Genomic DNA, 14,725 nt, shown 5'->3' with positions numbered 1-14,725 from the left:
TTATGGAAGTGGTAACAGGCAGTAAAGCAGAGCTTGTGCTAATGAAACAACCTTTGTGGTCCTGCAAATTCAACAGTGGCAATTCCTTAGAAACAGGAGGTTGTTTCCATCCCATCAGATGGTGGGAAACAGGAAGAAGAAAACGGATGGGAAGAATTTATATAGGATTGAAGAAAGGGATTCTAGAATATAAGTAAGTTGGTTATTTTATCCTTCACAGGAATGCTCACAAATAAAGCCAGTACAATTGCATACTATCAATACCCCTAAGTAAGAAGGCAGAATTAACTATTTCTATTTTCTCAATTTACTTTGTAAAGAATAATTGAACAATTTTCAGTGGACTCCACAGAATTAAGGCTGCTATGGGAATGAACAGAAATTGTTCTAAATACAGGTAAATAGACTGTGCTACATATGCTGGATTTGCAATCACAAAGAAATGATATAAAGAGTAATTAACACAGCAATGAATTCAAAAGCTAATTCTTTTTCTCAGACTACACATGTGGAGCAATTATTTGAGTCAGAACAAGAATCAGAGGAACAGATGTGACACAATAAAGATGAAATTTTTAATAAACATTTAAATGCTTTAGGAGCACCATTTCAGACGCTTAACATGTAAAAGCAGGAAAGAAATGTAATCTCTTAATCTCTTCAATTTATTCACTTCACAGAAGGAATAACCTGCTTTCTAACACCAAGTACAATTACATTATGTAGCCTTTTGTTCTAAAGTATACTTACGTAGAATAGAATTTATATAAATCCAGTCCTAAAGTGAAGACTACACTTAATATTTTCCCAGGGGTCTTACATGATGCTTTTAGAATTTCCTACAGTGTATTTCCAATGTACTTATCAAAGGATTTTTTTAATAGCCTGTCACCATTAGTTCTGACTTCAGAAGAAGTCAGAAATTTTTATTTACTGCCAATTCACAAACTGTTCAAATTCTATCAACTTTAATATGCTGCCCCTTTTAAGTGACATGTACTGAGTTCTATTAAATTGTTATTAAGCAGGTCTTTCACCAACTACTGCCCTTAAGATAAGTCCCTGCAGAACAAGAACAGATTCGCATTACAGCATGAAATGCGTTAACTACTGAACTACACATCTAAAAGGAGAAATCTGTATTTTGAAAGTAGCTAACTTTATTAAAAAAGATAGGAAAAGGCACATTTTCTCATTTAAGGTGAAGAAACAAAGATTTATAATAAAAGGATAGCAGCAAAATCCAATGTGACAATAGCATTGCACTTACTAGTAGAATTATATATGTACGTACATGTTTGCAGAACAGCACCTCCAAATTTTCCTACAAAGTTCATCTTTCATCACAGGCAACTAAAAAGAAGGCCTGGAGACCACTGAAATCTAACTGGCATGGTTTTGTTTTTGTTTTTGTTTTTTTAAAGAACACAAATAATTTTTAAAAAAATGAAAGCTACAAAAAAATGAATATATATATATAAACTCCAATTCTATGTATTTTCAGAATTTTCAATAAGCCTAGGAAATAGATCAATTGTGACATTTACCATCAGATCATATGACTATTTTACTTTCAATGTAAAAACAAGACCATGCTAAGGAAGAAAAAACGATGCATGCAAAGAATTAAGCATCCGCTCAGCTTGTGGAATGAAAGTCTGTCTGGAGACTTACTACTTAAGCAGCCTGTATAAAGACTTCATTCTCAAGGGAAGCTGCAATATTAAAATAAAAAATACACACACTAGCAATAAGGATGCTTTATGAAAAATCACATACTCTGCACTCAAGGTCAATTTTCTTTTCCATTTCTTACTGCTTAATAACATAGCATAAAGAGAAAGAACTTCTTGCACTGAGAGCAGCAGATATGAGGAAGAATTCAGCTGCTACCATGACTGGGAACCCAGCTCATTTTTACAAACAAAGATAAAGTAGAAAAAAATCCAGATAAGCTATTCCTGTTATTCCTGTTATTCATACCTACAGCACACTTAGTACTCCGAAGTGTCAACTTATCCATATCATCCTGAACTGTGCCAAGTTACAGAGCTCCATCGCAGCTTACAAACTAAAAGATTGTGCCTCTGTTATTCTAAGAAAGCACCAAAGTGGTTTCTCGGTACTTCACAGACTGCTGCAGAAAAGGCAATCTGACATTATAATACGAAGATATATTCTGAAAAACTGGAACCATAAACTACTGCCAATCTCATTTCCAATCTCCTGAGAAACACTCTATCATTACCAAATATTTTTAAACCATTTAGATGCCATTGGAATGAATAATGATGTGAGAGAATTAACCCAACACAAAAATCGAGACCATTCTTTGTACCATGATTTTGCACTTTACAAACTCACTTCTAACTAATAATACATACCACATGCGATGGACCAGTAGACTTGTGAGTCTGGTGTCTGATGCAGGATGCGAAAAGGAGCCACTTTGGATGTCGAATCCAGCACTGCATCTAGCGTTCCCACAAGAAGACCTGTAACATTTAACAAAACATACACAGCCTGGTGAAACTAAGGTCTTGAAATGCACTCACCTTCTGTCTCCTTTCTTAGTGAACAGGAGCGCTACCCCAGTGACAAGGTATTCTCTAACAAACACTGAGAAATTAAGAAACACAAATGAGTAAAGCCAAAGTGCTCCTAGAGGAACCATGTTGCGAGGTGGTGAAACATTCATCCAGCAAAAGACATTATAAACACAACCTGAGGATGAAGAAGGTCTGGAGATGACACCCATGGAAGTATGAAAGTAATAGCCATGCAGCATGGCAAACCAGAGAGTAACCTGAAAAGGAACGCGGTAGTTCCCAGCCTTTAATAAGAACAAGCAGTAATTGAACTACCTCGTAATTAGTCATTTACTGTTGTTCTGTTTTACGGAGAAAGGAAACAGTTCTCAGAAAACCGCAATTCCATTTTGTCTGATTTATACAAATCCCACCCATTGTTTTTACACGAGAAAAATGTATCATACGTTCTGTACCTACAGAACTTCTGCTGCTCATTCCATACTCTAAGTACTGCCCTACAAAATGCCTGCCATTCTTTATCAACGCTCTATCAGAGGACTCCTACATTCAGTAGGGAACACTAAGATTTCATCCTACCATCCCATGCATCAGTATATTTCATAAGGCACATTATTCCATTATACATTATAATGTCAGATATAATGGCCATGTCACCTCCTTTCCACTAGAGATTGAATTAGCTCCTATTAAGCCCAGCTCAGATCAAAATATAGTAATTCCATTAATGAGACACACTTCAACTCTCACGACAAATGAGATACTCTCTTTCAAAAAAATTTCCTGAGAAAATGAGTATGCATTTTAGCTTGGCAGCCAAAATCATTCTTTCTGCTCAGTAATAAAAGTGTTAGACAGCTCAGAGACCTTAACAGTTGATTTTAAATCTAAGGATCGGAGAATTCCAAAAGGAGAAGAAAAATCCATACAGAAAAAAATATAAGCTTTTGGATCCTGATGCTCAAGTATTTTCATAAAAAGAAGTTTTACAAGTGACAAAAACACGGGCAACATAATCTTATGTTTCCTTCCTGTATTTCCTATGCTTGGCATCCTTCTAGCATCGCCGCCTAAATGGAAGGTTCAAATAAAGCAATGCTGCCAAAGAAATCACACACAGCCTTTAATCTCCTACAGAAGAAGTGAAAAGTAAGGCCTGCAAGTGAGGCAGCTACCCAAAGAGATGCTGTAAAGTGGATCATAGATGCAGAACTTTTCATTGAGAGTTGCTATTAGGGTAGAGAGCTTGTTTGCAAAGTTAGTACATCCCTTTATAGCTCCTCTAGGTATCCTTCCACGGAAACTGAAAGTTATCTTCTGATTCAGGCTTTAATATGCTATGGAAGCATTAGATTTAGATTACTACAACTGCGTCTCTCAAAAGTGATTTCAGAATTTTTAGGCTGGCTTCTGGTACCTTTCATTCCACTTTCCTGCCATTAATCCCATCTCAAGTGATGGGGAGGGTATTAAGGTATATAAGGGAGGGAGGATATATACGGTATTAACTGTGGGAATACAAGGAAGCAAAGTAAGGCAAAATTGAGAAATCTAGGCAGTCATCCTCAGAACATGTTTCCTAAGGATTCATTTTCAGCACAGAGCCTGTGTGACCTATCTCCCTGTGGCTATTCAAGTTGCAGAATGATTTTCCTCCTCTTAAAAAAAAAAAAAAAAAAAAGTGAATAATAATAATAAAAAAAAAAAAAGCACAGAAAACCCACAGGCCAGTAAATTTGATCAAAAATACCACCTTGTAGTGTCTGCAGTTCATAGCCTGTAGCTTACTACAGTAAGTATCATTTATTGTAGTTTCTAACCGAAGTCAGACATTGACTAGATAACATTCAGATCTGTACAAAGACCTTTGCCTTTCTGAATGAGTCAGAACACTGAGCTCATCTCAAAGATGGCTGTGCTTTAGCAGCTACTTTATCATCTTTTACAATTTTCCTGATTTAATTTTTGTTCCAGGACATTAGTCACCATTTATGAGGTCGATTCAAGTGCTGAGCTTGAGCGAATGCTCACGACAGCGCACCAGAGAGCAGCACTCCTCACTGCGCCCTAAGTTCCCGTCTGTGGGAAGGAAGGTCGTCAGATTTGGACACAAAACGCTGCACCAGGCTGGGACTGGTCATTTCTGCAGGTACACTAGTCAATGCTGCTTCGTCCACGATACAGACCACAGGTTTGTGCTTCAGCTGATAACTACTCGGTACATTATGAGCTAATTTCACAGCTATGGGCACTGGCAAAATTGCAAGGAACTGGCAGTTCCTTCTTCTTACCCTAGCCCTGAATGTGCTCTAACTACGAGCTGTGAACTTTTCTGAATACTGTACTGTCAGTCAGGGTTTCCGTAACTGCAAGTTGTTGGGCAGTAAGCACCAGAGGAAGCACTCTCTTTATTTGCTATTTCCCGTGGGAAATCAAGAACCATGTCCACGCAGGCAAGCATGACCAATGCTGAGCGGTTTGCTGGCACTCTGCTGACCCCATTCTCACCAGCTTGCTGAAGAATGATTCATTTCCAGGGTTGCAGACAAGAAAAGATTTAGAAGTCACCTGTACAATGACAAGGATATTAATTGTAACATAGAGGAACAGAGAACAAGAGAATCAGCAACTGCTCAGCCCAGATACTAGCATTATCTCCATGAGGGATGCAAGGGGAAAAATCAGGCCCTATTTGCCAATTCCTTGCTAATGAAATGCAGCATACATCATTCTCTAACAAAAACCTTCAGAAGGTCATCTACACTCCCACCTCTGCTCTAAGCTAGACTTGCAGTGTCCAGTGGTGATTTCACCCACATCATCCTCTAGCCTCACGCAGGGAAGAACTTCAGCTCTAGATATGGAAGGTGATGCACATTCACAAGGAGAAAAGGTTCTGCTTTTGGAAAACATTTTTGATTTCGGAGTTACTTGTGTCAAACCACTACAAAATAACCTGGATACTTAAATAAATGGGGTAAAACACCCTACAAAATAATAAAAAAGGGCAAGGAAAATAGAATAGCTTTGAAATACGGAAGCATTACTTTCAAAAGTTTCTACAATACTCAGTTGACAGCATATGAACATTAGGTAACAGAATATCAGCAAATAGAAAGAGTCTCAGTAGTCCAAAGCAAACCTTCAGAGATGAGTGCAGATGGTTCAGTGGTACAATGAAGCAATGTACCAGAGCAGCAGCTCACGCGGCCTGTTTCCTGCAGTGACATGTACCAAAGCATATTAGCAATGAATTCTGCTCTCAGTTGTACCAATTTATGGCAATAAAGCCGATATACATGAAAATAACTGGCTGGCATTTTGCAGTTTGGGAGCAACACTGCCTTGTTCTTCGGTATTTATTTCACCAAGTACATCAAGAGAGTACTACTGTTTGCTTTTCCTAAAAAGAGTGTTACTGTTCTGAAGCAAAGTTAGCACAAGCCTGTTTTCTCCTCTGCTGCCTAACAGCACCTCTGAGGTCAATAATTAATGATATTAGAAGTGGATCAGCCCGTCTCCTGATTTACTACATTACTAGTGTTACTGGACATAAAATATTTATGAGTAGGAGCTCCTTACAAACAGAGATACTCTGTTAGCACAACACTGGCCAGCCCCATATCCCTAAGGACTTTGAACAGCAGACACTTCCACGTACTGCCAAGTACTCACTCTTCGTTTATTTACATTGACATAACAAGGAGAAATGCTAGAAGTTGAGCAGGATGTCTGTATGATCCTGAGCTACCCGAACAGACTCAGTGGATCCCTCCCTGCAAGGGCACCTCACAGCAAGGAAGCCTGGAGCAACCTTAAAAGGGTTTTAAACAGCCACCTCCTGAAAACTAAAGTCTGTACATTTAGTAGAAATACAAACACAAATAAAAATCAATGAACTTTACAGGATTATTTTATGTTATTTTTGTATCACAAAGTCAACCTGTTAGTAACTTGTAAATTAAAAAGGAAAATAAAACTTGAAGGCAATGCAATACCTAGACACAGCTGCAAGGAGTAACATCAACAGGAAATATACGAAGTATGTGAAATACACAGATTTACTACAAAACTGATACCCACTGCCCAGATACATGAAGACGAATTCAACTATGCCAACTAAAATTTAAGCGGACTACATTCTTTGAGAAATCCCTCTTAAAAACCAGAAGGTGCAGATCTGTAGAAAGCAAAGCTTTCAGAGCAGCACAGCACACCTTCTGCAAGGTCCCCAGGGGGAGTATCGGGGAAAAAGATACACCAGGAGTGAGCTGTTGCCAAATTACAACACAGGAGACCCAAACTGCAAAGTCCTACTACTAGAAATACTTGCTTACAAAAGAAGGATAAAGCTTCATTCCAGGGTGGCAAACAGAGCACTCTGGCTCAGGAAATAAAAAAGTAAAGGCCCAGCTTTCGCCAAACAAACTAAGACACAAATATAAGCCATGAAAAGCCGTTGGCTTGATATATTTGATTTAAAACACATGAATGCCAACTTGATAGTAAGGCCCTCTTTCCCATTTCTTTAAATTAAGCACAGAATTCTCTTTTTTTATTATTATTATTTAATTTCCTAAAGGAACTTGGTCTCATGACCAAGAAACCTCAGCTTAACGCAATGCTGAGCCTGGGCTGTGATGCAAATGTTCTTAGGTAACTGAGATGTCAAACAGGTTAGTTTAAGCCTGCAGTGAAAAAGATTTCATCTCTGTTTACAATAACTCACGTCCATCATGGTCAGCAGATGGCTCAGGTAAGACAATGGTAACTCATTAAACTAAGGTGTGTATTCAAGATCACATGTAAAAGTACTTGTGGCAACGGATATCCCTGAGAGCAGGGAAATTAGAAGCACAACTCTGAGAAAAGTAAGCATCGGTCTCCTTGGGGGGTACACAGAAAAGCCTGGCAGATACCACAGCTCCTTGTCTTTGCTTCTGTACAGTTAAAAAGCTGTACAACATGGATATGAAGTCAATACACAATCAGAGCTAAATACGGAGCTGAGCAAAATCTCCTGCAATATTGAAACAGCACAGCACCTTCTGCAGGGGCCAAGCAGAGGAAATGAACTTTAGCAACAGCCCTTTGCTCCCATGCCCAGTGGGGAGCACAAGTTTTGCCCCTCCAGGCTCAGAACCAACCCCTCCATTCTGCAGCAAGTCACAGCGCCTCCGTAACTGCTGGCAGTCCGACTTGATGCTTCCAAGGGTGCTTACTCCTGTGGCCCCAGGGTGCACTTGCTCCTCTAATTTGGAAAGTGAAAGTATTTGGGAAGTGACCAGAGTACACGCTGATCATTTTGCCACCTGCCATCCCCAGATGTAAAAACGCTCCGTGACAGAGCAGTATTATTTGTCTTGCAAAATATACACACTGAAAAACAATCTTTGCTGCAGCTGCTGAAATGAAAAACGCAGCATAGATCATTCCAGATCTTTATTCATCTAGCAAGTTTTCCTCTCAATTCCTATCACAGTGGAAAACCTGCAGCAAGCAAGCCAAACCAAAAGCTCCAGTCTGCTAAAACCCCAGCAGGTATAAATGATTTCTACCATTTATTCTACTACTGTATACTTAGTGATTCCACAGCACAGAACTTTAAGTTCTGAAACGCAAATTTCTTTGCTGCATAACAAGTCTGCTTACAGCTAAAGTCTCCTCTCCCATCCTGCTGTTCCTACCAAAATGAATTTCTGTGAGATCATCAGGTATTTTAATTGGTCCAAGAGGAAAATCTATTGGAGACGAGGTCCTTGCCACTGATACCTACCACTCATAACACTTTCACATAGCTCCTTCTGACAGATGCCAGATAAAGAAAGTTTCCCCAGAACAAATACACAAGTCTAGCTCTGTCTCCCCTTCCTCCAAACTCCTACACCTGCAAATTAGCTAGCAATGATGCAGACAACAAGCTACATCCTTTAAAAAGCAAGAATATCAGCAGGGGAATTCTACAGATTCAAGACGGCAATAATTGTTCCAGGAAAACTAGGACTCAGTAGGAGTCAGGAGTAGGAGTCAGGACTTTTTCCTGCATTTGGGATCCCCCTTTCTTCAAGCATGGCACAAACAGCAAGCAGGGAAGATCAGTTCCAGCCGTGTACTTTATTGACAGTTGTCTTCCCTCTCACAGCTGTGTTCTACTCTGAAGCAGAAAAAGAAGTTAAAGCAATGGAAGCAGAAAACAAATAATTTGTTTTCTGACATTTCCAACGCAGTCCAGCAAACCTGAGCAAATCTCCCATGGTGGCTCTGCAGAAAAAAGAAGGAGCAGAGGACACAGCCACACGGCTGCGCTGCCAGACATACAACAACACATTTTGTGACAGTCTGCGGGCTGAGCTATCAGGAAATAGAACCAGCCCAACAGGTTACAGTATCTGTATCCTTAGGTGAGGTCTATGAAAGAAAAGAGAATGAAATGGAAAACCAGGCAGGGGCGTAACAGCAGAGAGAGACGAGGCTAAGCAAAACCAGCACAAAGCACTTCCATCCATTTCTACCCATGCTAGCCAACTAGCAACTACGTTGTGTGTAGTAGAGACAAGCCTCAGAGCTAACTCTGTCACCGACGGATTACCAATTGGCCCTGCTGTGTCAGTGCAGAAGGGTCATACAAACACATCCACGCGTGGTTTCCTTTATAAACCTAGGCCAGCACAGCAAATTCCAGCCTTCCTTCAGGTGTCTCTGCTGCTGTCTTTTTTCTCTGCTTGGTCTGCACCTGCTTTTGGTTGCTTCCTCAATACTCGCTCCTTCTCCTGCGAGACCTCACCCTGCGCTGCTGCTGCCTCCTTCACCGGGAACCCCCTGCCCCTCCGGCTGCTGGGCACCTCCACTCTTCCATCACACCTGCTGGAAAACGCTGCTCTGGAAAGCCAGAAAAAGGCTTCACTTGGCACATCCGCGATGATCTCATGAGATAATAGCTGCTCATTGGTGTTTTCCTGCTAAAGCAAGTGCTAATTTTCTTGAGTAACATACAGCAATACAAAATTAAAACCTGACATAGCAAGTTGTGCTAGTTTATACCTAGGAGGCTTGAATATTTTTATACCTGCAAACACAAATCTAGCTATATTATTTTCCACTTCTCTTATCTTTCTTATTTCCAATTTTAATTCAATAACATTTTTGATTTTGTCCTCTGAAAAAACACATACAGATGAAATCTGAATGAACCTCAAATAATGAGAGAAGTTATAGAAATACAATGTGCAACACCACACAAGAAGGCACCCTACTGGAACTCTCATTCAAGTGTTTTTCCATGCTGTCAAATGCCATCAAGGACAGAAGATAAGCAATAGAAATCTCACCTTCAACAACAGCAGAAGGGCAATAGGAGGCCCCAGCTGTTTGCCAGCTGCAAGTCTACAAGGATGCTTTTAAATGAACACCTGATTCCAGGTCTCGTTTCGTTTTCATCACTGTTCTTACGTGAATTTTATCACACAGCCAGACAACCTTTGTACTGACTCAGCTGGCTTTGTTTTCCAAAGACACCAGGACAGGAATGGCCAATCTAGCCTGACGACCACAAGTCTTCCAAGGCTGAAAAATATGACCCTTGATTCTAAGTTGAAGCCTGATGTTACTTAGAATATCATGATACCCCTAAAAGGGAACCTGTGATTTTGCAGTGATTTCTTTTTATGTTTTCCCTGTTCCCTGCAAGTGGTTCAGATGCCAACGAGGAATACCCTTCCTCCAGCCAGGAGGGCTCCTTCTACATAGGAAATTACATCAGCCAAACTGATGTTGTTTTTTTTTTTTTTTTTTTTCTGTTGGGCAGAATAAACCAATGTTTCAACAAGACAACTACGCCTTATGTTTAAAACACCTTACACTATGATGACACAGTTAGAGAGCGCCTAGAAAACCCAGACTCATGCAAAACGTTCAAGAACCATACCCTGGCTTTACCCTGGGGCATTTCTCCTTGAAGGGGCGATGACCGATGCCACCAGACCAGGCAGGAGCCTGAGCAGCTCCCCCACCACAGGGGGCTCAGTGGCAGCGGGGGGTCCCTGCAGCACGTTAGGAGACACACAGCCGGTAATTAAAAACACAAACTCTGGTCCATACCTTCAGTTCTCATGAAACAAAGTTTATTATACTGGGGTCAGCGCCCTGTCAGCTTCTGGTCAGCTGCCCCTGAGACACTCTACCACATCGCACGCTTATTTTTTATTTTTTTTTTTACATTTTAAATGCGAGCTCAGAAGCACCCAAGCAGCTCGCCTCCGAGGCGGATCTGCCGGCCCCTCACAGCGCTGCCAGCACGGGGGGCACCCAGCAGGCCCCGCACCGAGCCCCAGGCATTTCGCCCACCCTTCCCTCCCCCTTTTTTTCCCTCCCCACAGGACTCTCCCCTCACCCCCCCCCCGTTGCAGGGCAGTACCTGCCAGCCCGCCGCCGCCCTCCTCGCCGTAGCCCCGCCGCCTCTGCAGCACGAAGTACTGGTTGGAGCGCTCCAGCACCCACAGCTTGAGGGCGTTTTTCAGCAGCACCTCCTCGGGCTTCAGCCACATCTCGGCGGCCCCTCACTGCACCCCCCCGCCGCCGCCGCCGCCGCCGCCCATGCCCGCCGCCTTCCCGGCCTCCCGCTCCCACGTCCACAGCCCGGCTGCCAAGCGCCGCCGCCGCCCCCCGAGGCACGCTGGGAGTTGTAGTCCTCGCGGCAGCCCCGCCGCCCGGCGCCGGCGACTGAGGGACTACAACTCCCGTCGGGCATTGCGTGGCTCCCCGCCTCCTCGGCTGCTGTGGCGGCAGCCTGACGGGCCGTTAGGGAGGTTGGCGGGAGGGCGGCGGCGACTCGCCTCACGGGGCAGGAGCTCGTCCCCCTGCGGTCTTCACGAAGGGATTTTTCTTTTTATTTCCCTCACACCACCCAAAGAAGTCCATTAGAAATGTTGGCCAAACACTCATCGCCAAAGAACATGGCTTATAATCTATTTATTTTTAGCACTTGTGCTTGTTTTCCAGTCAGCACCGAGCCTTCCACCACAAGACACACACTGCCAGCCTGCCATGCAGCCCTGACTGCTGCCCTCCACACGCCCTGTCACACCACCCACGGGTGTCACCTCCCAGCTGCCGTGTCACACCAGCAGTAGACATATGGCCAATGCTGCCTATTTACACACCACATTATAAAACAAGACAGCCTGCCTCCTCACTTCTATCACCCAACAAGATTAAGAGCTATTGTGGTGTTGACATTTTGGTTGCCTTAACAACAGTTTGACTCGGGGGCTTTGTATTTTTGTGATTCGTCTGAAACAACTTTATCATTCATTCTCATGGAGTAGTTCTTCAGATCATCTACACACTGACTTTACCCATTGTTCTGAGATAGAATAAATCAATCTAGCCTGGTAGCGAGCGAAACACCTCCCCAGGAAGCCCCAACCACAGCTACCAAGTCCTCTCATTAGTTAGCTCTCTCTTCTGGTGTTTCTTCACCAGTCTCTTCACAACCTTGTCAGAACCATAGCTCTCTCCCTGTGGCATTACACGTGATAACACTGCTTCCTAAATGGTATCTTCTGGTGCTGGCCATAAACAAACAAAGTTTAGGGGAGTAGAAGGCTGTTGTCTCTCTTCCAGATTGCTGATGCTGAGGAATTTTTGGAGGCTTCTGCTAAAGATATCTCAAAGTGTGAAAGATTCACTCCTGCTCTTTATTCCTGACAGATTCTATCACTCGGTACAAAGTAGGTCATTCCCATTTCCCAGAAACTTCTCTGCAGTTTGCTGCCCTGTCAGATCCTTCCTTTAGTGCTCTTTCTAGCATTATTGACCTTCCTATGATTTTCCAAGAGTAGTGCTTTATTGATTGTGTATCATATGAAACATCCAGTATGCATTTGTTTAAACTCAGCCTCCACTTTGAACTCTTCTAAAAAAAGAATTATGCACATTGTGCACTACCAACAGATTTCAGACTTGGCACTTCTTTGCTTTATCCTTTGTTTCCTTCAGCCTCTTCAGCAGTCCCAAATGTACTCCGTGTCCTATAGAGCTTCTGCTAGCCACCGGTCTCTCTGTGAGCACAGGCACAGTGAGATTTTGCCAAGCACTCACAGAAAGATGTTTGGCAATGCCTGGCCACTTCCAAACGCATAAGGAACTACTGATCCAGCAGCACCAGGGTGGAAGCAGCACCAAGCATGCAGTCACATTTACTTCACTAGAAGTTTCAAAACTGGATGAACTGCACTGCTATAAGACATTTTTTCTTCCAGTCACTCATTACACCATTGCAAGCCAACTCCAGTATTCAGCAGATTTACCTTTGGGACTGAATATAGATTGAATTAATACTACTATATTATTTTACCTGTTTTTATAATAGAGTAGGAAACAACAAATTTCTGCTGCTCTACATTTACTACACTGGAAAAATGAATTAAAAGTCATCAGCCAACATGTGGTAACTGATGTAGATAGAACATTAATGAAACAGGGCAAACAATTAAGATATACCAGCATAGTGTTCTCCATGAGGCAGTCTCCTAAATCCCCCCATCTGAAGTAACAGACATGAGTGGGTTCCTGTGGGTGAGCTGTTGCTGTGGCAGCTCCCGGAGATATACCAAAACTGACAGCGATTCCTACACAGATGCTGCTTTTCTAAGAGTATTCCCTGAGGGAGTATTTACCATTTAATTTTCCCCAATTAGCCAAGCCCTTGGATAGGAAATACTTATTTAGGATCTGACACAGGTCTTCTAATGCTGATGCTAATTTTAAGGAGAGAAGCCCTTGGCATTTCCTACCTAGAACTTGGCTGTTGGCATCTTGCACATGCTAGACGTGTTAGGACATATGCTGCTTTCTTATGTAAAATTCAAACTTTTTATTCAGATTAAAAATTTAACAATAAAGCTGCTGCTTGGAAAATGCTTTGTTTTCCTCTCCATTGGTTCAAGGTCTTGAATGTCTTCCTTTTTTCCAATTCCCTCAGGCACTGGATTCTTAACCAAATACAATTAAGATGCAAAGAGAGATGAATTTATTTATAGACACTTAAATTCTGTCTTAATCACAGCACAATCATCCTACAGTCTAATCAATGCATTCCACAGCAAGAGAGATCCATTTAGTGCTGCGGATTTTTTCTTTCACTGCATTAAAGACCTCCTGAAAATGGCAAATGATTTCCCTTCAGTAACTGCAGCCAGGAGTATATAAATAGATAAATAGCTACATAAATAGATTTTGGCTTCACTTTATAACCACCAGTTTAACAAACAATGTAGAGAACTACACAGCTGTTAATTCACTGTGGGTGAACTTCACGGTTTGGTTTCAAGTTTCCCTTAGAGCCAAAATGAAATTGCCAAAACCAAAAAATTTCCTTTCATCTACTCCAAAATGCTGACCATTACAACTCTGAGGGAGTTCAACGCTATTCAGATCTATGCAGGAAAGACATTGATCTAAACCTGGGTGAAAAGGTAGGGCTAGCTTCTGACCTGGTATACATTAAACACTGAATAAAATTTCATTAAATCAAACAGCCAAGGTAGATGCATGTAATTTTTCTGTCCGACTGTTAGGTCACTTGACAAGCACAGATCTTTCCAACTAACGAGTGAGATGGACTAAATCTCTCCATTTTACAGGAAATCCAACTGCTCTCTTGACTCACACTCAACTCATATGCCTGTAGTCCCTCAAAACACAAGGCCTTCTTTTCCCTTAAGCAAAAACTCAGTTTTGACTACGTTTCTATAGTGACATCTGATTTTTTTCCTTGATATGAGAAAAATCCTTAAAATTTTGCATTTACAATAAAATCCCACTGTTGTGAAGTTTGTTTTGCAAGAAAGCATGGTAATACAGCATCTGGCAACAAGACTTTCCCTCCTACAGGGATAAAAAATATTGCCCCATCTCACTTTAAGAACCTGAGGCATTTATGTGTCTAGATCAGAGCTTTCCTGGGGGAGAAAGATAAGTGACAGCAGTGAGTAAACATGCTGGATGATGTTTGAACCTGTTCTGCTTTCTCTTTAGGGACAGAACAATTGAGATGTCTGTGACTCAATGGAAACAGAGTCAAAAGAGGCATTCATTTTAACAACTGTTACCCCTTGTGGGCACATCATTTTTAGCATCTTACATGCAAACGTTAGTACCTGTAGCAAAACATCAAA

General features: G+C 41.8%; 1 protein-coding gene across 2 annotated transcripts in view; it reads right to left on the bottom strand.

Moving 5' to 3' along the window:
- Nucleotides 1-11,092, bottom strand: part of TBC1D8B (TBC1 domain family member 8B) — a gene marked incomplete at its 5' end in the record, with an annotated part of 38,689 nt that extends 27,597 nt beyond the window's left edge. For both annotated transcript variants that reach the window (XR_014618784.1, XM_084293795.1), the window contains 2 exons: nucleotides 2,385-2,495; nucleotides 10,963-11,092. Coding sequence is in view for 1 of the 2 variants with exons in the window: in XM_084293795.1 (XP_084149921.1) it covers nucleotides 2,385-2,495; nucleotides 10,963-11,092 (241 nt within the window). The remainder of the gene's footprint in view (nucleotides 1-2,384; nucleotides 2,496-10,962) is intronic.
- Nucleotides 11,093-14,725: the final 3,633 nt, after the last annotated feature.

Source organism: Netta rufina, assembly GCF_964035555.1.
Source record: "Netta rufina genome assembly, chromosome: 12".
Taxonomy (NCBI): Eukaryota; Metazoa; Chordata; class Aves; order Anseriformes; family Anatidae; genus Netta; species Netta rufina.
The sequence above is the reverse complement of the archived record's forward strand: the minus strand, read 5'-3'. Positions and strand labels throughout refer to the sequence as shown.